Source organism: Alosa sapidissima, chromosome 7 (genome assembly GCF_018492685.1).
Source record: "Alosa sapidissima isolate fAloSap1 chromosome 7, fAloSap1.pri, whole genome shotgun sequence".
In the NCBI taxonomy this organism is placed as follows: domain Eukaryota; kingdom Metazoa; phylum Chordata; class Actinopteri; order Clupeiformes; family Clupeidae; genus Alosa; species Alosa sapidissima.
The window spans coordinates 12154514-12178987 of NC_055963.1; the positions used below are offsets into that span (position 1 = coordinate 12154514).

At 43.2% G+C, this 24474-nt stretch overlaps 1 protein-coding gene across 2 annotated transcripts; it reads left to right on the forward strand.

Annotated features, from left to right (window-relative positions):
• The first annotated feature begins 20947 nt into the window (after window positions 1–20947).
• Window positions 20948–24217, forward strand: LOC121713516 (CMRF35-like molecule 3). 2 transcript variants are annotated; one of them, XM_042098170.1, is made up of 3 exons: window positions 20948–21048; window positions 22815–23132; window positions 23912–24217. In XM_042098170.1, exons 1-3 carry the CDS (start codon window positions 20994–20996, stop codon window positions 24058–24060), a joined length of 522 nt encoding a protein of 173 aa, XP_041954104.1. In that variant the 5' UTR covers window positions 20948–20993; the 3' UTR covers window positions 24061–24217. The 2 variants fall into 2 exon arrangements, with proteins under 2 accessions (XP_041954104.1, XP_041954105.1); XM_042098171.1 differs by having other exon boundaries at window positions 22815–23054.
• The last annotated feature ends 257 nt before the right edge of the window (window positions 24218–24474 follow it).

A 24474-nucleotide genomic window follows, 5' to 3' on the forward strand; every position in this document is an offset into this window, starting at 1 on the left:
ACTGTTCAAGAGACCATTTTGGGGCTAAATGTGCTTTTTCTCATTGGGTTGTTTTCTGTTTGTTTAGAGCAGAATGAGCCACTGCGGTTCAAAGGGCCCATTTGGGTGAAATTATTATTATAATTTATGTTATTATTATTTATTATTATTTACTATAGGGTTCTAGAATAAATAAAACAGTGTGTTTGAAATAATGGAATTTGTGCTCTCTCATGAAGCTGGGTCGATGGGACATGGGGAGGGTTGGTTTGTTGATCGGGGGGAGGGGGCGTGGCGCCACAAGTAATTCAAGCAGACGTAGGACTTTCATGTACTTCGATCAGGGGGGAGGGGGCGTGGCACTGTGCCAAAGTCTCACTCCTTGCAAACTTCAAAACTTGAGAGCCTTGGTGATGTTGTTCTATTCTTAACGTATTCACATGCGTGGAGTTGTAAATCAGCGTATGTGTAGTTTGCCTAGATGGGTGGTCTATTTGGATATTTGTTCGACATGGGTTCAGCATTTGGTCTCTGCTGTTATGATGTATCACACCGATGTCTCCCACTGGTTCGGCGAGGGTGTGGGGGAGAAAGGTGGTCACGCCAGTCCTCTGGCTAGTTATTGTTAAAGCCTCATCGGCGCATGCACTGTAGCCTGTCTCTGCCCCCGTTTATTCTGTTTGTGTCTCAGTGCGATTGTCGTACTTGCCTGCTCCGGAGTAAAGTTATCTTCAACTACTTATACACTCTCGGTTGTGAGTTATTCCTAACTACTGGCAGAGAGAAAAAAAATGATAGTTGCCTACAGAAATTGGAGAATAATGAAAGCAAACATTTAAAACAACAATGCTAATGGTTTGAAATCAATTGCGAGTTTGATTGGCTTCACTCTTGAACACATAGACTATACAGTCTATGCTTGAACAAAACGAGTGAATGAATAAATAGTATAAACTCAAAAACAACTTTGGCATATTCAAAACTGTAATACTCTCATAACATTAGTCCTGCATTCTGGCCTGTGTGTTGTCCTGTTGTTACCCCTTGCCCTTCCAGAGAAACAGATGTATTCAAATCATCGTTTTGCTTGCTTAAATGCGAACTCAGAGTGATGTTAACCTACAGTAGGCCTATTTAAGTTAACGACGTGGTTGTCGTGAGAGCACGATTCATTGGCGCTTGCAGTGTTCGGCCGTAGGCTATGTCTATGTGCGCACCTGCCAGGCTAAGAGCCAAAGAAATCCCCCTGTATATTCACTCCAAGTTGGCCTACCATAACTTACCAACTCTACACTGTAGACCATAAACTGGCTATTTATATGACCAATGTATTTGTTCAACTGTATGAAGCAGAATTACGCACTACTTGGAACGTAACACATTTTTGTTGGCAGGAGAGAGAATGACAGCGATTAACAAATTGCACTTGTTGCTGGTTACCAATAAATAGGGCCTACTATATATTTTTTTGCAAACAACAAAAACAGAAAGGATGGAGACAGCAAAGCTAGAGATGGGCAGGAACAAGGTCAATTGGTAGAAATGCTTGTCAAAACGTTAGGAGCTGGATGTGTGGATGAATGAAGCACAAGTATGCTTTATAAGCATGCACACTGTTTAAAGTTAGGCTAGGCTACACGGTAAACTAAGTAAACCAAAGTTAAATTTAGCTTTTTTAGGGCTGGATAAAGTTGACCAAATGGATATAGGCTGTTAGGCATGAATAAAGTAGGCTACTTTGTTGCTCAAACCCTTCCAACGTGGGGACGGATGTTGACATTTTCCGTATTTTGCATGAGAAACCCGGGAAATCTCCCTTATTTTCATTGTTCAATGTTGACAGAGCTATGGAACGAAAGAGAGCGTTATATGGCGACAGAAATCAACAATCAAACAAGCCACTTTGATTTTTTGCTGTTTTCATTAATACAAAAGATGGGTGACCCCCCCCCCCCTCCTAGACAAAAAAAAGTTAGGTGACCCTCCCCTCAACAAAGAATAAAAAGACATGACCCTCCCCTATTTTCCTCCGGTGGCCCCGTTTATAAATAACGAACGGTCCCTTAGTAAAACAGTAGTAAAACAGTAGTAAGCAGTAGTGGGCAGTCAGTACTCAAACATGGACATGGAGAGGGTGGAGAGGCAGACAGACTAAGCAGAGAAGTCTATCTCTCCTCTTCCCTTTAGTGAGGCATTGAACAGTTCAATGGCCCTAGGAACAAATGACTTCCTCAGCCTTTCAGTTGTGCATGGCAGTGAGCGAAGTCTCCAGCTGATCAAGCTCTTTTGGTTTTTGATAGTGCTGTAGAGCGGATGACATTCATTGTCCAAAATGTTGATCAGTTTGTTCAGGGTCCTTTTGTCAGATAGTGAAGTGATGCACTCCAGTTCAGCTCCCACTACAGAGCCAGCCTTCCTTACCAGCCTGTCAAGTCGCCCAGCATCCTTCTTCTTTGTACTTCCTCCCCAGCATACCACTGCATAGAAGAGGGCACTGGCCACAACAGACTGATAGAACATACTGAGGAGCTTGCTGCACACATTGAAGGACCGCAGCCTCCTCAGGAAGTACAGCCTGCTCTGTCCTTTCTTGTAGAGTTCATCAGTGTTGGCTGACCAGTCCAGTTTATTGTCCAGGTGGAGACCCAGATACTTGTAGGTGCTTACCACCTCCACATTGACCCCATCAATGGAGACTGGTAGCAGAGCGGGCTTAGACCTGCGGAAATCCACCACCATCTCCTTGGTCTTTGAAGTGTTTAGTTGAAGGTGATTGAGTTTGCACCACTGCACAAAGTCCTCCACCAGGCTCCTGTACTCCTCCTCTTGCTCGTCCCTGATACACCCCACAATTGCAGTATCATCAGAAAACTTCTGCATGTGGCATGACTCGGTGTTGTAGCAGAAGTCAGATGTGTACAGGGTGAACAGGACTGGAGAGAGCACAGTTCCCTGTGGCGCTCCGGTGCTGCTGATCACAGTGTCAGAGAGGCAGTTCTTCAGTCTGACGAACTGTGGTCGCTCGGTCAGGTAATCTGTAATCCAGGTTACCAGGTAAGCGTCCACACCCATCTGCAAGAGCTTGTCTCCCAGTCTGAGGGGTTGGATGGTGTTAAAAGCACTTGAGAAATCAAAGAACATGATTCTCACAGCACTTTTCCCCTTGTCTAGGTGAGAATGTGTCCTGTGTAAAAGATAAGTGATGGCATCGTCCACACCCACTTTCTCCTGGTATTAGTATTACTGTCACTGAACAGCCTACCAAATGTGCATGACCCTTTATCAACTGCAGACATATGTCTTTCATTAAAGAGTATAACTAAAAATGCCATTATCAAGGTGATAAGCTATGTAGCCTTAATACGAACCGAGCGAACCTGTGAACACGCAAGAATTTGCTTTGGTAGGCTATACCGTCTCGTTGCATGTTACACCACCATCGAACGTAAATGACGCAGAGAAGCAAGATTCCTAGAACCACACGCATGTGAAGTTAAAACATTTTAAGTCGCATAATCTTCTTTGGAGCTAGTGAATGTGTAAATCCATGCTTGGTGACACTGTCGGAAAAAAACATTTCTAGGCACTGGTTGACGGAACCATCTTTTTGGACTCGTTTTCCGACTGATTGTATTTTTTTGCAACACAGCTTAATTTAGCTTGAAAGTTAACCTGCTACAGAGGTTTCACGTTAACCACATTAATGGAACGGAATTCTCACTAAAATTAGCGAGACTTATCGAAATAAGCCAGGTTTGGCCTTTAGCGAGGTTGATGGAATACCCCCCTGGGCTGTCCCTCATATGTAGGCCACCTTTAAGAAACTGTTTAAAGGGCAGGTGCTACAACTTACCTACAGTAGTACGTTAAGCGGCTGCTGAAGGTAGTGCTGCTCCAGAAGGCAGCTGAGGGCGTAGCTGATCCATGCTACACTGGGTGATCTGAGCAGACGTTGCCCCGGGAGGGTACATTTGTTTGGGTATGTGGGAGTTATAAACCAACAGTAAAAAAATATGTTTCTTTCTACATGATGTTACCCCCTGACGTTTTCCATATGCTTATGGCTATCACACTCCACTACAACAGTTGCCAAATTATTTAAACTAATTAACGAATAAGCGAACCTGGTGCGCATGTAACCTCACATGGATAGCATGGAACCATCGTTTTTCGTTTTGATCTGTAGCCCCCCGTAGGACTGCACCCCCCGAAAGGAGGGTAGGGCAGACACAGTTTTCTGTGAATATCTCGAGAACCGTAAGGTTTAGGAGGACCTTTTTTTTTTTGTATGTTGATCTCAAGGGGCCATGTCAACCCATTCCATAACCACTCATTTCATGTATAGCGCCACCTAGTTAAACACAAAAAAGTAAAAATGAGGTGTTGTAATCGCAGGTATCTGTGACCTAACATAGTCAAAACTGCACGAAATTGGAAGTGTAGGATCATTATGACACCCTTTGAATGCACGCCAAGTTTCGTGGAATTCCGTTCATGGGGGGCCACACAATAAATTAATTTATGTTACTATACACCAACTGGCCTGTAGGTGGCTGGAGACAGTTTTCTGTGAATATCTCGAGAACCGTAGGGCCTAGGAGGTCCACCTTTTTTTGTATGTTGGTCTTAAGGGGGCATGTCAACCCATCCCATTACCACTTATTTCATGTATAGCGCCACCTAGTTAAAAATTAAAAAGCAAAAAATGAGGTGTTGTAATCGCAGGTATCTGTGACCTAACATAGTCAAAACTGCACGAAATTGAAAGAGTAGGATCATTATGACACCCTCCGAATGCATGCCAAGTTTTGTGAACTTTCGTTCATGGGGGGCCTTACAATAAAATAATTTATGTGTACATTTAGTGACCGTACACCAACAAGGATTCCCGGGACACTGAAAGACCGGGTACACGAAACTTGGTGGGCATGTAACCCCACATGGATAGCATGGAACCAAACCATTTTTTGTTTTGATCTGTAGCCCCCCTGCTGTACTGGACCCCCCGAAAGGAGGGTAGGGCAGACACAGTTTTCTGTGAATATCTTGAGAACCGTAGGGCCTAGGATGACCAATTTTTCCGTATGTTTGCCTCCAGGGGTCATTTTAACCCATTCTGTGTGCACACATGTACATAAACAGATACACACGCACACACATACATTCACAGTAATCATACGTATGACACATACTCACACAGTAGACATATGTACGCATGCATGCACATGATAACCAACCAACCAACTGATAAGTCATAGTGAAATGTATTTAGTCTATACAATTTGAAGAAGTCAGCTGACGATTGTAGCAAGTTAACATGCATGGCTGATAGTGTTGTCTTGCTACAGCAGTTGCCCAAGCCAGTAGGTCTTCAAAGTATCATGGTTAAGTTTTCAAACATTTCACTGACTGCTGGTCAGGCTCTCTGTGGCCACCTAGTATCTGTAGCCTAAATTGAGGAAGCGTTGCTGGTCTAAAAATAAATAAATAATAATAAAAAAAACGTGTAATGGGGAGGATTGAACCCATGTCGACTGCGTGAAAAAGCAATAGGCTATATAAGCATTAACCTGTTGCACCACAGGAGAAGCATAATCGTGAGAATTGTGAAATAAAATATCAATAAAATATCAAACCCATGTTTACATGTCAGCAACATTAACGTTAATAGTCTATAAGCCTAAGAGTTTTGACTCTCCCTGTGCGCAAATTTTGTGTAAAATATGGACACGTTATAGACTTCTCCTGCCGATTGCAGTGTGGGTTTCAATGCCTGTGTTTCATAAACTGAATTCTTAAAAGAATAGTCTCGACAAAAGGATACACAACACAAGGATACACATTTTTATTTGATTTATTTGCTGATTTATTTGCTCTACAGACACTTCAGGTAGGGGCGGCCACAGCCTAACCTCAGTGAAACGTTTGTAAAACTTAACCATGATACTTTGAAGGCCTACTAAATGGCTTGGGCAAGGGTAGCATGATAACATGGTAGCCAGATAACATGAACAGCTATGTTAACTTGTTACAAGAAGTTAGCTGACTTCTTTTAATCATACAAATGAAGTCAATTTCTGTGAATGCCGTCAGCTGGCTCGTGGCGCAAGTTGATAGACGTCTGATTACCAAGCAAACAGGTCAATTTATTCGTGGTTCGATACCCACGTGAAGTTAATTTATGCTATTTAGGTGTTTGTTTTTTGGGTGGCATATTCATGGTCCAGTGCATGTAGTACTACATACAATTTTTACTTTTAAACATGTCATGCATATTTGTGTGCGTGTCTAGTATATCAGAAAGTGACAAATCTGCAAGCGGCCACATCTGTCAAAGACTCGTCATCAATCATGAAACGTCATCAACGCAGCCAGTAAACACGGGAGCCAGTTGCCATGTAACACCGGCTCTCCGTGGACGGGCTCTGATATTACTATGATGTTGCACTTTGCGAAGAGCCTGAGAGGTGTTAAGAAGACTTTGAACATTAAATGTTCTCCTTTTCAACAGTTTGTAGACTGCCACCAATTGAACATGGGCAGCCTTCCGCTCGAAAACAGGTCCATTCATTCTAATAATATCGAGGAAGTTCACAGCGTTCCAATGAATGTCATCATCTGACCCATTCCGTCGGTTTTGGACGAGAACAAAGTTCAGAGACATGAACACAATACAGGTAAGTTAGGCCACTTCCCGTGACAGTCCTGGCTACTCTAACAATGTAGCCGATTTGGCCGTAAAGATAATTTTTATAGGGTCCCATGGGTGATGGCCTAACGTAAAGTCATTGTTTCTTTTCTTTTTTTTTCCAACCGACGATTAGTATCTAGATGACGCACATTGGGCTCCTCTTGTTATTGGATGTAGGCTAAACATTGGATGTAAAGAGCAACATTTAAGGGTCATATAGCCTAATTGATTTAGGCTTGTTTGGCAAAGTTAACTTTGACTGTCTAGTAGCCTAGTTTATGATAACGTAGGCTATGCCACAATGTTATAACTGTCATCTCGCGTGTTTGTGTAATTACCTCCACAGGAAACGCCGGACATGCGGACAGTTCCCCCCATTGATGTGCTGTGGATAAAGGGGGAGAGGGGAGGGAACTACTCGTTCGGAGGATGTCACCGCTTCGCCGCCTACCAGAGGCTAAACTATTCCAGCAAAAATAATCAAGTCAAACATATCCGACCTGCGCATGTACTTAGGCTCGTCACACCAAACCTGCAGTGAGGTGAACTGTGACTGTTAAACGTCTGGGGACCGAAGAAAGAGCTTGTAGTCAACACCAGGACCACGTATCATTCCACGGACATGAGCATAGACTCTACGTTTAGTAGCCTGCATATAAAAATACAATTTATTTTTCAAGAAAGGACATTATTTTCAACTGACAGTGCTGTAAAGTCAAATATCCACTAGGTGGAGATGTTACTCCATAACGTTTTCAGATGTTTGTCATGTTAGGCCTACACTAATTTCCATAACTTTTAATATATTTTAAATTATACAAACTCAGACTAAGTGCAGTTCCCTTCCTGGTGTCTTTGGCGACCACACCACACCAGCAATAAGGTATTCAGTATTGTGACATTTGTGTGACACTAACATTATGACATTTGGAAGTTGCTTTTGAGGCTTAAAGAAACTTCTCCATTTTTCAAAGCATCAGCGGCCATAGCCTGTATGCATATGGACAGAGATGTGTAGCCTGCAATAGACACTTGAAAGCAACTCGGTGTCATTCTTTTGCCTTAAAATGATGGGTTCAAACTCATATTGATGATGCACAGATTTATAATAGGCAGAATAATGCGCCATGTAGCAGTGGGAACAAATGGGAACTAGTGTTGCTGTCATCATCCGACCCATTCTGCAACACAAGTTCCATAAATAGGAACTTGTGTTGTGTTGCTTTACATCACAAACCTCTTCACTTCACAAGTGATGATACATCACTTACTTGTGGGGCAGCCGTGGCCTACTGGTTAGGGCTTCGGGCTTGTAACCGAAGGGTTGCCGGTTCGATCCCCGACCAGTAGGGAAAATGTGGGTGGGGAAAGTGCCTTTGAGCAAGGCACCTTATACCTTACCCCTCACTGCTCCCCGAGCGCCGCTGTAGCAGGCAGCTCACCGCTCCGGGTTAGTGTGTGCTTCACCTCACTGTTCACTGTGTGCTGTGTGTGTTTCACTAATTGCAATAAATGCAGAGACCAAATTTCCCTCACGGGATCAGAAGAGTATATATACTTATACTATATAATTCTACCTCACAGTCACTCACAGCTATCATTCATGAGTTCCAGATTATTTGCCATATTTTAGGTAGCTTTGTTAATTTATTTTCACATACGGTATCTTGTTTCTTCTTACTCAAATACATTGACTCTTTTTTATGTGGTAAAAAAAGCAGTTTAGCACAGTAATGAACATGTACAGTAGGCCTAAGGACACATATCGTGTTTCCATATCCCTAACATGTTTCCATATCCCTAACGCTAATGGATGAATGGGCCTACAACATGACTGGGCTGCAGCTGACTGATGCTATGTGACGTAACCCTTTATAGTGGATTTACACTGATACAACACTTTATTGGACTGCTACAGCATTTAATAGTGGATTTGTTCCAACACAGTCCTTTATATTCGACATCGCCTGGCAGCATTTTATAGTAGACTTACACAGAACAGAAGCTATGTGATACAATCACGACCTAACCAAAAGCATCAGGCAGAAAATCCCAGGTAATCCATCCGCTCCAGATCACAGGCCTCAGATGATTTAAGGCCACAGGTGTGTGTGGAGAGACATGCTGGCTTCAGGGTATTCACAACTGGTCAGTTGGACACCCTTCAAAACAGATCAGCCAATGGTATGTGAGTAAGTCCCTGGTGTCTGCTATAGGGACAGGATATGACCGGGCCACAGGGCATGAGAACCGTGCGTCCACCCCTGTGACCCAGCCCTGACGACGGCTATACAAATATGAAAATTATTTTAGACCAGCACAAAAACGGCTCCTTCTCTTATGGGTCTGTTCTGAGCTGTGGCCCTGCTATTCTAGGACACGCTTTGAGTCTGGCCCCATTATTCCCACACACACACACACACAAGCGCACATTCCTCTGTTAGTGACACTCTTCTGAAGGGGGACATTGGAAACTACTCCTATCAGATGGACAGTAGAGTAAGTGTGTGTGGTGTATAGATTCAGAATATCCCTTCATGAGATGGGCGTTAATGAGTGTGTGTGTGCAGTACTTTAGTGTATTCTCCTGAAGAGTTGTTTTTCTCTGAACACAAATTAGTTTTTTAGTGTGTTCTCCTGAAGAGTTGTTTTCATCTGAGCTCTGTGCGGTTATTTAGTGTGTGTTGTTTTCATCTGAGCTCAGTGCAGTTCTTTAGTGTGTTGTTTTCATCTGAGCTCAAGACAGTTCTTTAGTGTGTTGTTTTGGTCTAGGCACAGTGCAGTTCTTAGTGTGTGTTGTTTCGGTCTGAGATCAGTGCGGTTCTTTAGTGTGCGTTGTTTTGGTCTAGGCACAGTGCGGTTCTTTAGTGTGTGTTGTTTTTTCATCTGAGCTCAGTGCGGTTCTTTAGTTTGTGTTGTTTTGGTCTGGCACAGTGCAGCTCCTCAGCCCTGAGTTTGTGTGGAGAGGGATGCCTCTCGTTAACCCCGCGTCGACCAAAGCACCCCCCTGTCTCCCCGGAGACACCCGCTGGCAGGAAGGAATCTTTCCCACTGGATGGCCCTTTTCCTGGTGACCTTTGACCTATGCTATGAGGGATGATGTGACCCCAGCCAGCACAGCTGAAGCAGGTCTCACCTCCGGTGTGTGTGTGTCATCTATCCTCCAGTCTAAACCTGGCTCACATCTGAGCCCGAGCCCGGTCAGATGCTTTGTGGAGCAGACGAGAAGTGCGCACACACACACACGCACACACACACACACACACACACACACACACACACACACACACACACACCAAACTAGCTGGCCATCAACACTAATGAACACAAACCCTCCCTCGACCTGACCTACTGGATTACTGGATATAGCTTCAGTGTATCTGTGCTGCTGGCTATTCAATCCAGAAGATCATGAAAGTCTGAAAGCCTAGTCTAGTCTGGTGTGTGTGTGAGTGTAAATACGGTGTGTGTCTATGTCTGGTGTGTGTGTGTGTGTGGGGGGGAGTCTGGTGTGTGTGTGTGTGTGTGTCTGGCATGAGTCTGGTGTGTGTGTGTGGGTGGGTGTCTGGTGTGTGTGTGTGTCTGGTATGTGAGTGTGTGTGTGTGTGTGTCTGTCTGTACCAGTGCTGCTCCATGAAACAATGTGCTGTTCTCTGACCTTCTGTGCAGTAAATACATCCTAGAGTTGTACACACACACACAGATAGACAGACACACACACTCAGACAGACAGACGTTCACACACTCGGCCCCCAGCCGACAGCACAAAGAGCTGGGGCAGGTAACGGCAATGGCACCCAGGGGCCCGCACTGAGATTAGAGCGAACAGTTTTCCGGTTCCTCTGCTGCTCGGGGGGTTGAGACTGAGGCCGAGATTAGAGAACGCGTTCCGCAGCCTTCCGGTTCCCCCGCGGCACTTTGAGGAGAGGGGAAGCCCATTGAGGAGGAGGAGAATCCGAGCGTGTGATTACTGACGGAGAGAAGGGGGGGGGGGGGTTGCTGGAGGGAGAAACCTGTGTGTGTGTGTGTGTGTGTCTGTGTTTGTGTGTGTGTGTGTGTATAGTGTGTGTGTGTGTGTGAGACTGTGAGTGTGACTATGATTGTGAGTGTGACTGTGAGTGTTCACGCAGTGCACATGCCTGTGTACATGTGTGTGTTTGTGTGAGTGTACATGCATGTGAACGTGTGTGTGTGTGTGTGTGTGTGTGTGTGTGTCTCACAGTATTGGGGTTTCGCGTGTCAAGGGCCCTTTGAGGATTCGGTTACTTCCAGACGGAGAGCAACAGGAAGTCTCCTCACACGCGACGATCCAGCGCAGACATTTACTGCCCTTAAGGAGGGGCTCCACATACATACATACAAACACACACACACACACACACACTACACACACACACACACACACACAGGCTGCTGGCTGCACCTGCTGATAGTATGGAAGTTGAAGCGCGGAGGGTCTGCTGATCTGCTTTCTTCTCCTCCTATTCCTCCTTTCTTCTCCTATTCCTCCTTTCTTCTCCTATTCCTCCTTTCTTCTCCTGTTCCTCCTTTCTTCTCCTCCCATTCCTCCTTTCTCCTGGAATGGAGGGATCTGAGGGGAAGATGAAACAAGAAGAAAAGGGTCCTGGTGTGTGTGTGTGTGTGCGTGCGTGCATGTATGTGTGTGTGTGTGTGTGTGTGTGTGTGTGTGTGTGGTAAGTCTGTCTAGATACTCGGCCAATCCATCATGCTTCTCTCCATCTGTTACTGTCTGTGAGTGTCTCTCTCTCTCCCTGGAGAGAACGTTCCAGAGGAACTGTAGGAGGCTGATCCCCAATGGTCCTGATGATGTCAGAAGATCCCTAATGGTCCTGATGATGTCTGATGATCCTGATGATGTCAGAAGATGCCCAATGTTCCTCATGATGGCTGATGTTCCTCATGATGCCCAATGTTCCTCACGATGGCTGATGTTCTTCATGATGGCTGATGTTCCTCATGATGGCTGATGTTCTTCACGATGGCTGATGTTCTTCATGATGGCTGATGTTCCTCATGATGGCTGATGTTCTTCATGATGGCTGATGTTCCTCATGATGGCTGATGTTCTTCATGATGGCTGATGTTCCTCATGATGGCTGATGTTCCTCATGATGGCTGATGCTCCTCATGATGGCTGATGTTCCTCATGATGGCTGATGCTCCTCATAATGGCTGATGTTCCTCATAATGGCTGATGTTCCTCATGATGGCTGATGTTCCTCATGATCCCGATCTATTAAATAAAATCAGAATAAAGAAAAAATTATTAGAAATCAGAAATTTAATTATTTTAATGTATATGTCTGTGGATCAACACTGGGACCCCTAGCGTCCCCAGGCGGAAAATCGACCTTGCAGCATTGGGACTACCGTCCCGGTAAGAGAAGTGAGAAACAAGAAACTTGTTTTAAATCGTGTTTCTTACCTTGTAACATCCACATTGTTCTGCCGAACATAACCATTTCAACTGCGGAACTGCACAATGCACAACTTCTCCAACAGAGGGGGAAATATAGCTAATCCTACCAAGGGGGGCTTTAACCAGTATCCCCAAACACTGACTGTTTTTCAAAAGACCGTACCTACACTAATATGGCAGCTGAATCTCACACCAGTGTGTGTGTGTGTGTGTGTGTGTGCCTGCCTGCAGCTGTCTGTATGTGTTTCTGTATGTATATGTGTGGCCATGGAGGTCCTGGTCTCTCTTTCTCTCTCCCTCTCTTTCTGTGTGTGTGTCTATGTGTGTCGGTGTGTCTGTTTGTGTGTGTGTGCGTGAGTGTGCATCTGTGTGTGTGTGTGTGCGCCTGTGTGTGTGTTTGTGTGTGTGTGTGTCAGGAGCAGAATCCCCATGCTGAATGAGGATCAGAGCGGAGATCAGATGGAGACACACACAAGAGAAAGGAAACGCTCAGACAATCCCCTTAAACAATCCCGCACACACACACACACGCAAACAATCCCCTCCAAGCCCCCACATGGCCTCAACACCCCCCCTCTCTCTATCCCCCAATTTGTCTTTCTGTCTCTAGCCCACCTCTCCTGTCTTCCTCCCTCTCTCCCTCCATCCTGATTGTTTTCCTGTTGGTGCCTATAGCTCCTCTGGGCCCTCTGTCTGAGGCTGGTTTCCATTGGGACTTACCCATCCTTGACTTTGTCTTGCTCTCTCTCTCTCTCTCTCTCTCTCTCTCTCTCTCTCTCTCTCTCTCTCTCTCTCTCTCTCTCTCTCTTTCTGCGGGTGTGTGTTTTTATGTATGCGTATATATCTGTGTACATGTGTCTTTCTATGTGTGTGTGTTTGTGTATTTGTGTATGTGTGTCAGTGAGCCTTTCTGTGTGTGTGTGTGTGTGTGTGTAAGGGGGTAGCCTCACTCATCCTGATCTGACATGCTCCTCTAGAGAATTTGTCCGGAATTCCAGCAACCGCCAACCGTCACTGCCGTGTAATGTACGCCAGATCACCCATCCCCACACACTCACATGCACACACACACAGTGAATCACACACACACACACGCACCCACACACTCACACACACACACACACACACAGTCACTCACACACACACACACGCACACACACACACACACAGTCACTCACACACATACACGCACACACACATGCATGCACTCACACATGCACACACACATGCACGCACACACACACACACACACGCATGCACTCACACTTACACACACACACATGCACACACTCACACACACACACTCACACACATACACACACACCCGCACGCATGCGCGCACACACACACACGCACTCACTCACACACACACGCACACTTACACTCACAAACTGATAGAGTATCTGCATCAGTGTAACAGACACATGAGTCTGGAGCCCAACACACCCTGCTGTGCTCTCTTTAGAACAGCCATCCTATTTTATTATCTCTCTCTCTCTCTCTCTCTCTTTAATATTCAACTGAAAGGTGTGTGTGGATTATTTCTGAAGTGTTTGTGTGTGTGTGTTTAGGTGGTGTGGTGAGCAGTGTATGGGATGGGTCTTTGGAGTGATTAGCAAGAAGGCTAAAAGCCACGACTGCTAGCGTCCCTAACATGTCCAACAGGAGGGACACTCTAGGGTCTGTCGCTAACACATCTCCTAACATGTCCGACTGAGGGGATACTCTAGCATCTGTCGCTGACACATCTCCTACAGCGTCGGATGGATGAGGTACTCACTACACTACGACTGCAGTAGCTACTGGTGACTGTTATCAGCAACACAAAATGTGCTTGTGCACATGGACACACACACACACACACACAGACACACACACTCATCACTTACACAGAGGCCCTGCGGTGACCCCTTTCTGGAAGGGTCACTGACACCTGGCCTGAGAACTAGAGGCTTACACTCCCTCTACCCTCTTTCCTCCTTCTACTAGCATGGGAATACCCATACGAACCTCTGGGCGAATTGTAAGTGTTCTTACCCGAGCATAGAAAGTTGCTATTATGATGCAACATTTACCCTCAGAGATTTTCCCCATAGACTGTATAAAGAACACTGAAACTATAGATTGTTTGATTGTTTCTAGAAGGAACCAGGAAAATAATGCACTCCTCAACTGTTTAAACCTGATGTTCTGACCTGTGAACATGATCATGTGTGTTAGTTTACAATCTTGTTCTGTAGTTCAGGCGTTCTCACATCTCTTTTCTGTTTGCACCTGATGTTCAGTGTGTCTCTGTTCAGATAGCACCTGCTGTTCTAACAGTGTGTTCCCTGTTCCTTTTACACCTGATGTTCTACCAGTGCGTGTCTGTTCTGATAGCACCTGATGTTCTAACAATGCATCTCTGTTCTGTTGGCCCATTTCCAGGCCCCCTGCACTCACAGAAGTCAGAGGTCAGATGCACTGCTGCGTGGGTAACACTCCTCACTTCCTGCCAGAGAGCATGCTGGGATAGCCAGGGAGATGTATTATCCTCAAAACATGTTGACCCTCATCCACCTTGCTCTTAGTCTCACACACGCACACACACGCACACACACACACACACACACACACACACACACACACACACACACACACACACACACACACACACACACACACACACATAACACACAAACACACACACACACACACACACATACAACTTACACAATGGGCTACACATATGGGATCAGCATAGAACTGCATGACAAATAAATCTTGACCTGTTTACCAAGGTCATGTTGTACACATGTACACACACACACCCACACAGGCTCAGCAGTATTCAAACACACACATACACATGGGATTAGAAGTATTCACATATACACACACACACCACACACAAAGGATCAGCAATAGTTGACATACTGAGGGTGTGTGTGCATCCATCCTGGTTCTCTGGCTCCTGATATTATAACTCATCAAACTCTTATTACTCACTAACAATACTCTATTACTCACTAACACTCTATTACTCACTAACAACACTCTATACTCACTAACAATACTCTATTACTCACTATCAATACTCTATTACTCACTATCAATACTCGATTACTCACTAACACTCTATTACTCACTAACAACACTCTATTACTCACTAACAATACTCTATTACTCACTAACACTCTATTACTCACTAACAATACTCTATTACTCAACTAGATGTACCGCATAGCGGTACAAAATATGACCGCCGCTCAGTCCTGTACATCTGTTCCGCGAACATAAATCACACTAATCAATTTCTTCTACTCTATCCCCCACTCTTGAAAGTTTTGTGTATGCTTGTTTGGCATGCCTGTGTGTGTGTGTGCGGGCCGCACAGCAAGTAGCCTACTGGCGCTGCAAAGGTGAATAGATTTGTAGCACTAGCCAAAAAATGTGTAGCATTGTTATAAAACCTTTAAAATCTCTAAACAATCACAACTAGTAGGGCAGTTCATCCATTGTAACTGGACTGATGAAAGGTCATGTACAGTAGGCTACATTGTATTTGGGGAAAGCAGAAGGTATCAGTTTTACATTTATTTATTTATTTATTTATTTATTTATTTACAAAACAATCCCTGTCATTCCAATGCAGTTTTCAACAGCTATCAAGAAGAGAGGTCATGCCATGGATTTTTGTGAATGTTTCTTCTTCTACATTTGCAAGATTTTAGTCATCTTTAGTTCATATGATATTCAACTTTATTGTCAATGCACAAATTAAATACCAATAGTCTAAAACGAAATGCAGTTTGATATCTAACCAGTGGTACAAATAACTGACATGTCCAAAAGGGCCTTCATGAAATGCGTCGCTAGACTGTTCACATTTTAACGGGCCAAGTTGAGAGCTGTGTCCGTTATACTTTGTGGGAAAAATACTGATTTCCACATTGCAACTACTGAATCCATGGTCAGGGACCACCAGCAATGTCCTCGGACCACTGGTTGAAAACATCTAGCTTACAGTATCAAGCGGGCTTAAGCTCCCACCTCTTGGCGAAAAGTTGTAATACATTTCACCCAGCTGTGTGAATCACAGAAAGCGCGAATGAAGTGGGCACTTCTAAATGGGACCCACTGTATGCTACAGTAGCCTAGCTGAAGGTCTGTGGCTAAAGCAGCCATAATGAAAGTGTTATCATTGTTTGGATACTTCACACACACACATGCTTTTTAATCGCATAGACTACAACTACCAAGCTGGAATCAAAGCACACCGATTCACCTCTCACACCCTAAACACGCACTTCAAACAAACAAACAAGCGTCTCAGTCTCACGCATGTATAGCCATAGGCAAAACTATCAGTCATAACGTTGGTATAAATCGCACAGAATGATTTTTGTAGCACGTGCAACAGGTACAGCCCTGCCCTGGATATCGTAACATCCCCAATTATCACCACTTTTGTTCGGAAATTCTAAAACAACGATGTTTTTTAACACTTCAAAATAACATTTGCTAAATGAACCTTACATTTTTCAGTAGCCATAGGTGTGTAGATTTGAACAAAATCTGGTTTGATTCTTAAAGGGAGCATTTACTGCCTGAAATATCCGATTTTGTTTAACATGCTCGGAGTTATAGTACTGGCCTGATGGGTCGCCTATTTACGCCATTTCAACGGCATATGAATGGTTAGACTGAGAATTCTCGTCATGAAACTAAAATTCCACTGGAGCTCCAAGCGGATGTGTACACGCAGCCTTACAACACTGTTTACAGCTCTTCGAGTCACGGTAAAATGTCATTTTTGGTACATTAAAACCTGGCTAATTTAGATACACCTATGGTGTGGGTGATTGCGTTTCTTTAGGAATCCGCCGCCTTGGTTTGTATAGAAATGGATATTAAGTGACACATACACGCAAGATGGCGGAAATACGGGACCGACGGTAATAGGGGGAGTTCCGATACGTCTCTCAAAGTGCGCTCTAAAACATTTGGTTTAAATGGAGATGTAGATCATCACGGGTGTGTTAATAAATCTACACTGTGACGAGTTGACACAAATGATTCACTTTGACAAATTTATGTAGTCTAGTCAATTACATCGTCTCAGCCCTAGTTACCTTACTTTGAGCCATGCTCTTCCTTAACGTTACTTGAAACATCTTTAAATAGAGGATTGAAGTAGCGGTGTTTGGGAATGAACGTCAGCTCAGATGCTTTTTGAGACTTTTTGTGGTCTTAATGCAACACTTTACAAAGCACTGACAGGGCCACCAAGGACTGTGAGCGAATCAACACCAGAAAACCTATTTAGCAAGCAGAAATGTCCCTGCCTGTTTAGGATGCTTCATAGACAGGTTATCTTTCAGGTAGGCCTATATTTTCCATTAGAAAACCATCATGTTAGCGAACACGTTGTGGCTAACTCACTTAGCTCCTGTAGGCTAGTGTCAGAAAAGAATGAGATGACAGCCAAAAGAGCCTCCATCACTCAACCAATGCTAACGGTAGGCCTAACATTATTTTACCTACTGTAGGTCGTAGGCTATTGATATACGTAACTTGTATAAGATTACCGTACATGCAGTAAAAACCAAGCATGTCTGATAAACATTCTCAGATTTATTTCGGCTTCAAGAAGAAATGGGAATTACATTTCATGTGAAAATCATCCTACCCTTATTAGACGTTCTCTGCGGTAAACTACAGTGTTGTTCTTGTAGGAAGTGTCTATGTCTTTCCAACCCACTTTAGATTAACTTCCAACAAAATTATGTCTCACTGCAACGATGTGCCATCTGGTGGACAAACGACTATGTAACGCCAATACTGGAAATGCAGCCAAATAATGATGAATATTTGGTTTTCTGAATTTGTAATTATGTAACGGCCGTTCTAATTGCCGATACCAATAATATGTGCGTACCTGTGTGTGTGCGCGTGTGTATATGTGTGCACCACCATCTACAGGCCAATGAGTGTACAGTCACTAAATGTACACATAACTTAATTTTTTTAGACCCCCCCATGGATGAAATTCTGCAAAACTTGGCATACCCCCAGAGAATGTCAGGTTAATCATACACATAAAATTTGGTGCAGTTCTGAACATCTTAACTGAATAGAGGGGCGATTAAAGCAAAATTATATTGCATTTTCATTTTTTACCGGGGGGGGGTGCAAATCACAAATCACTCTTTTCTGATTGGCTGGTGGGGTGGCTATTAATTCTGAATAACAGGACCCAGTTCCTTATCAATGCTTATGAATGGTAACTATAACAACCATAGTAGGACGACGGTTGCAGCGCTCTAATCTTTGGTTGCAGGCTTTGCAACAATGAAATCAAATGTAAACAAGCTAACTGGGCCAACGAAAGTTGTACAACAAGCTGAACTAGTGAGCTTCTTTTTAAACGGAACCGCGTGTTTCCTTACTTTACAGTGGGAACCGGGTGATAAGCGGGATAACGGCCTTCGAGGTGTGTCCAGTTATACGTAATTAATGGACTCGGGCGGAGGCAACGTTTTTTGCCCCTCGCCCTCGTCCATTAATTCCGTATAACAGGACACCTCGGCGGCCGTTATCCCTTACACCAATGCCATTCCCCAGAGAGTGAATTATTTTCCTGGCTCCTTCTAGAATTCTACACGAACGTTCTATAGTTTCAGTGTTCTTAAAATTGTTTACAGTAATGGCAGAAAAGTCCCTGAGGGTAATTGTTGCGTCATGGTATAGAACCTTTTTCGAAAATGTTCTAATCACATATTTGTGATCGTACTTCCAGGGGCCCAGCTGCATCTGATCACACATTTGTGATCGTACTCCTCAACAGGTTAAATGCAGAGACCAAATTACCCTCACGGGATCAAAAGAGTATATAAACTTATACTACAGTATACTATACTTATACAAACCAAAGCAGGACTTTGTAAGTGTACAGTTTATTAAAAAGATAGTTTAAAAACACAGTACCGTTCAAGTATACAGTTATGTGACAGTTCAGCTCAGCTAGTCCAATGGGCCGTGCCACTGACACACCCTTGGGAAATGACTAACATTAACAGACATTAACAGACACGCTAAGCTAAGTGGTTTTTGGATCCATGTAGTAGAACCAACGTTATTGTCATTTTAAAACAGTAATTTTTCATTATTCATCATTTTAAAACCTACAAAAAATGGCAAGAGTTCTAAGGGTTAATGCTTAACTAATATTTAACTAATGCTAAATAGTGTATCTTTATTGTAAAGTGTTACCGTATGTACTTATTTATACTGAATATGGGCCAGTGGGGAGAGGTTTTCAAGCACAAACTTTTTATTAAGTAACAGAGCAGCGTGTGAGTTAGTTAATGCTTTTATTAACTAACAGTGCAGTGTGTAACGCGGGTCCCAGGTTGTCATCAGTGATGCTAGAATGTTAGCTGTGTGTGTGTATCAGCGTCGGCGTCATGGGCGGGCCTCATGACAGGCCAATATGCCCCTCTAGCTGAGCAACAAAACATAAAACATAAAAAAAAAACAAAAGACATAAAAAATATATATTATTACGGCTATGAAATTAAATGCATATTGAAAAATTATGTTGAACACTTATACTCAATATAAAACATGAATAACACGGACTGACACTACTATTGATTGTGTGCGCAAACTACCTGATGATGTGTGATTCTGCACACTTGGACGCCGTTTCAGCGAGTACCACCGGCATATTTACACCACTCCAACAAGCATAAATGTTGACTAGTGTATTGTTGAGAAACGACCGGGTCCAGTGCAAATGACAAACTCGAGCTAAGGAGATTGTATTTTAGTGCTTTGGATCACATAGGCTACTTGGGGAGATGTAACTGAGTCGGCATGTAGGCCTACTGTTGTAAAACAGTGCATCTCCAAACTCAAAAATAGTAGCTTAACAGCCAAAGAAAGTGAACAGAGCAGCGCAAAATACTAAAAGCCATGGCGAGTGTCCTGTTAGCTCTTAAACTTTCTGTCATATTTGGTGCAGCTACCTAGAGCTCCTTTGTGAATGTGTTAAAGTCTGTTCTCTACTTCAAAGTACATTTTGAGCGATCACATAGCCTACGCGCAATGTTGCATAGTCGTAAGAGTCAGTTTGTGCAGCTTGCTTTTGAGCAGGATCTTACAAGAACATTTCGAAATGAATGGAAAGACACTGTGATCAGGAGATTTTGCACTCAGAGTAGGCAAATTCTGCTGTAGCCTAGGCCTACTAGCGGTAGGTTCGTTATATTTACTGGTATTGTAACCCATTCAACACTATGTAGTGTATTAAACGCTGTATGCTATTATAGTCTATTAAACGCTGTCTTTTTGCACTATTTTTCCCCATGATCATATTATTTCAGTTATCCAAAAGGCTCAAAGGATGTTCTTTATTATATGGCCATTTTGTAAGATAAAAATGCTAATAAATACCCCCGCCCTTGCCTTGCCCGAGCCTGGTGTGTGTGTGTGTGTGTGTGTAGCTCCCTCCACATCAACCACTTAAGGGGCCTTAAAGACCAGATATGCAGCAGTGGCCAGATGCCCATTGTTTTAAAGTAAAACATCACCATGTACCTTAATTACTGTAACAAGGAGCAAAAAGTAAGAGATTCTGGCCAATATTGTCTAATTTCCAATTCTTTTCACTGACATTTATAAATTATACTAACACAATATTACAGAACTTATGTTAAGATGATGAATCAGTGAGATATTGGCCCTTTGAAAAGTGACACTATCAGAGGCGGTTACGCACACAAAAAAGAGGAAGAAGGTTGACCAGAAAATACCTATAACAAGAATAGAAACACAGCTGTCCTCTCACTCTTCTGTGCATCGACACTCTCTCATCACACACACTCCTCACACACACTCATGGCTCTTCATCAGCTGGTGCTGTTCTTCCTCTTCCCCCACTGTGGACTCTCAGGTAAGAAGACTCATTTCTCACATGATGGATGTTGGGTATGATTGTTGGTCGTGTGTAGCTGCAGAAACTGAGAGTGATGAGTCTGACGCACGATTCTTCTGAGTTCCACATTCAGATGCATGGTTCCTCAGGATTCCACACTCACCCACAAGAAAAAAATATATTAAAAATATCTCCTGATCATCTCTTTCTTGTAAGATTTACACAGCTTCATGTCTCCATGTGATAGCTTAAGAGTAAGATTTACGCTGCTTCTCCAGATGAAAAGTGAGATTTCCTTTTTGGATCTCTATGTGCTTCATCCTGGCTCTTCTCTCACCCCAAACAGGACACTAGTAGCCTACTGTGTATGTTTTGTTGGTATTGCTTTAACAACAGGCCTTATTTTACAACAAGTGTGTTCACTGTTTGTGTGTACTGGACGAGTAGTGTTTGCTGTGCTGTTGTTAGTGGTGTGTTGTCCAGGATCCTTTAGCTATTTTAGCTGTGTCATGAGCAGCATGGTGTAGCTGTTTCTGGACTTCTGTTAAAGTTAAACTCCTTAAACTGAGCAGCACTGCATTTGGCACTGATGGTGTAGCTATTTACCTGGACTTCTCTTAAAGGTGCTCTAACCGATGATACGTGTTTTTAGGCTAAAACACTTACTGCAAACATCACCTAACCAACCGCAACTGCTGCCTGTGTCCTGAATACACTGTATAAAAAACGTGATCTCTGTGGACAGCCCAGGCTCCAAAAACGGCAACAAAAACAACCTGGGCAAACCTAGCCGATACAAAAACATAACAAACTGTTCCAGCAAATCACAGACGAGATGCGCGTTTAGGAGAGTTTCAGGAGCAGCACGGGAGGGAGGGGGATTGCAATAGCCTATGATTAAATGTAATGGGATATTCAACTAAGGCAGACTGCTGTTGTTCACAACACTAAGCTATTTATGGTTACTCTTATACTCCGAGTCTCTGGCCCTCTCTTAGAGCCAGGCATGGTGAGCTGGCCCTTGGAAGAAAACGTTTGGGGACCACCAGTGGTGGAGGAAGTACTGAACCTCAGTACTTAAGTAAAAGTACAAATACACAGAGAAATATTGACTTTAGTAAAAGTAAAAGTACCACAATGACAACCCTACTTAAGTAAAAGTAAAAAGTACCTGCTTTTAAATGTACTTTAAGTATTAAAAGTAAAAGTATTTGCATAATGATTTATTCTCTTAATATCTATATTCTAAAAGGAAAAATCAGTATGGGCTGTGGCATTTTAATTAAGCTAGTTTTAGTTTATACTCGACTAGATAGTTTTAAGTTAATGCAATTGTGCTTACCATCTGTGGCCCAGTTTATTCTGACCTACAATTCTAGAGACTGTAATTCTGGTTATCTACTAGGGTGATCTGCTGAGTAATATCATTCCGCAAAACACGAGAGCCTGAAGTTTAACGGGGTAGACAAGGGAAACGTCGGGTGGATCGTAATGCCAATTATGCTGATTGAACAGAAAAGTTGCTGAGAAAGGTATCTTTATGATTAAGTTCAGTTTCACTTGCGCAGACGCATAGACATTGAATGAGCGCTCACTTTACTACCCCCCAATTGTAGGCTATGCATCTTTATTTAATCACACACAATTAAGGAATATTTCCTAATCTGGAAAATGTTACGTTTTTATAAGTTTCCTTGGAGAAAAGTGTCCGCTAAGCAAATGTAAACGTAATAAGTTTCTATGGTAACACCTGGTAAGTAGCCTATGTATTATGATTTCCACAGAGAGCATGAGGATCAGTGCTGTGTTTGTACAGGAGGGCCAGTCAACCATCATGCCCTGTCTGTATGAGAAGGAACATGAAGATGATACTAAGCTCTGGTGTAGGAGAGACAATCTGTCTAAGTGTGCTGCAGCTGTGAACAGCAACCAGAGTCAGAGTGCTGCTGGAGTGTCCATTTCTGATGACATCACACATGGAATCTTCACTGTGAACATGACGAACATCAGACATGAATATGCTGGTGACTATTGTTGCATCGTTAAACCCAGAACTAAGCCACCCCAAACGAAAGACTGTACACAAATAATAAAATCTAAAGGTATCAAGCTATATTTCTTGAGATAATCTAAAGATTCATCTTTGTAAATAGAGGACCAACTGGTAACATGGCATTCAAACACAAACAGTGGTATAAACTTTGGGGGATACTAAACTTTAAAAGCTCTCTTCACCCCATACATACATAGTGCTATTTAAGGATGTGGCATACAGGCCCAAATATAAGCTTTGCATCGAATACTGCATGACTAAGGCGGCTGGTTAACATGCTAATTGTAGTGCAGCATATCTTACCAACTCAGTTATCGTTCACTATTAGCACATTGTGTAATGCTATTTCTTGTTGTTTTAAACTACACAAACTACACATAGCCCATTAACAAAGTAATGATTCGTTATTATTATTATTTTTAATAAATGTGTAACAGACAGGACAAACAAACAGGCAGACAGTGTATATTAACTGCTATACTTTTACTATAGACCCTTTCAAACTGCATAAACAAACATGTGCGTTACTACAAAATTTCTGGCGTTACTAAGGCATCTCGGTGGCACAGAAAACAACAGTGAGCTAAAGGTAACTTGGGGAGGAAAAGGAAGTTTTAAAGTCAACATTTTGTAGAGCATTACACTGAATTCAGATTTATTTTCATTTCAAAGTATCTGGGTTGGTTTTGAACGTTTCAATCGGAAACTCTCCAGGAACAGATTGAAAGGGTTTATAGGCACCACACTGTTCAGCTGCACCCAACCTGGCTGTTTTAGCAGCCGCCACAACAACACTCTGCTCAGTCACGCTGGGCTTTTGTTTTCCAGATGGTTCAATGCTGTCTGTACTCAACCCCATGATAAGCGGGTATGAGAGTGGGACTGCCTCTGTCTTCTTCCAGCACCGTTTCCCTGGAAAGAAGAGGCAGTTCTGTCAGCTAGGAGGGGAGTGTGGGACACTAACTCTGCATCTTTGAATGGGATGTCAGTGATGCTGAGTGATGTCTCAACGAAGTTGAAAGTGACTCTCAGTGGACTGCAGGTGAAGAACACAGGCTGGTATGTGTGCTCTATGGGGGCATTTCAGATACCTGTTCATCTCAACGTGACTGACGTTGGACCAACCCCAGGTGAGCCTGCTGCAGATGTCTACTAGCTAAGATGGTTGTTATGTTTCAATATTGTCTGAGAAGGGTATTTTCAGTAGATGCCCCAGGAAGGGCAAGAGGTTTACATGCAGTCCAGATCTGTTTCATCATCTGTATTCACTGTAAACATTGAGCTAAATAAGTCAGTCAAAGTCAGCTTTATTGTCAATTTCTTACTAGACATGCAGAGGAATTGAAATGGCATTTCTCTCTATCCCATGGTGAAAAAAAAACAAATGAAAA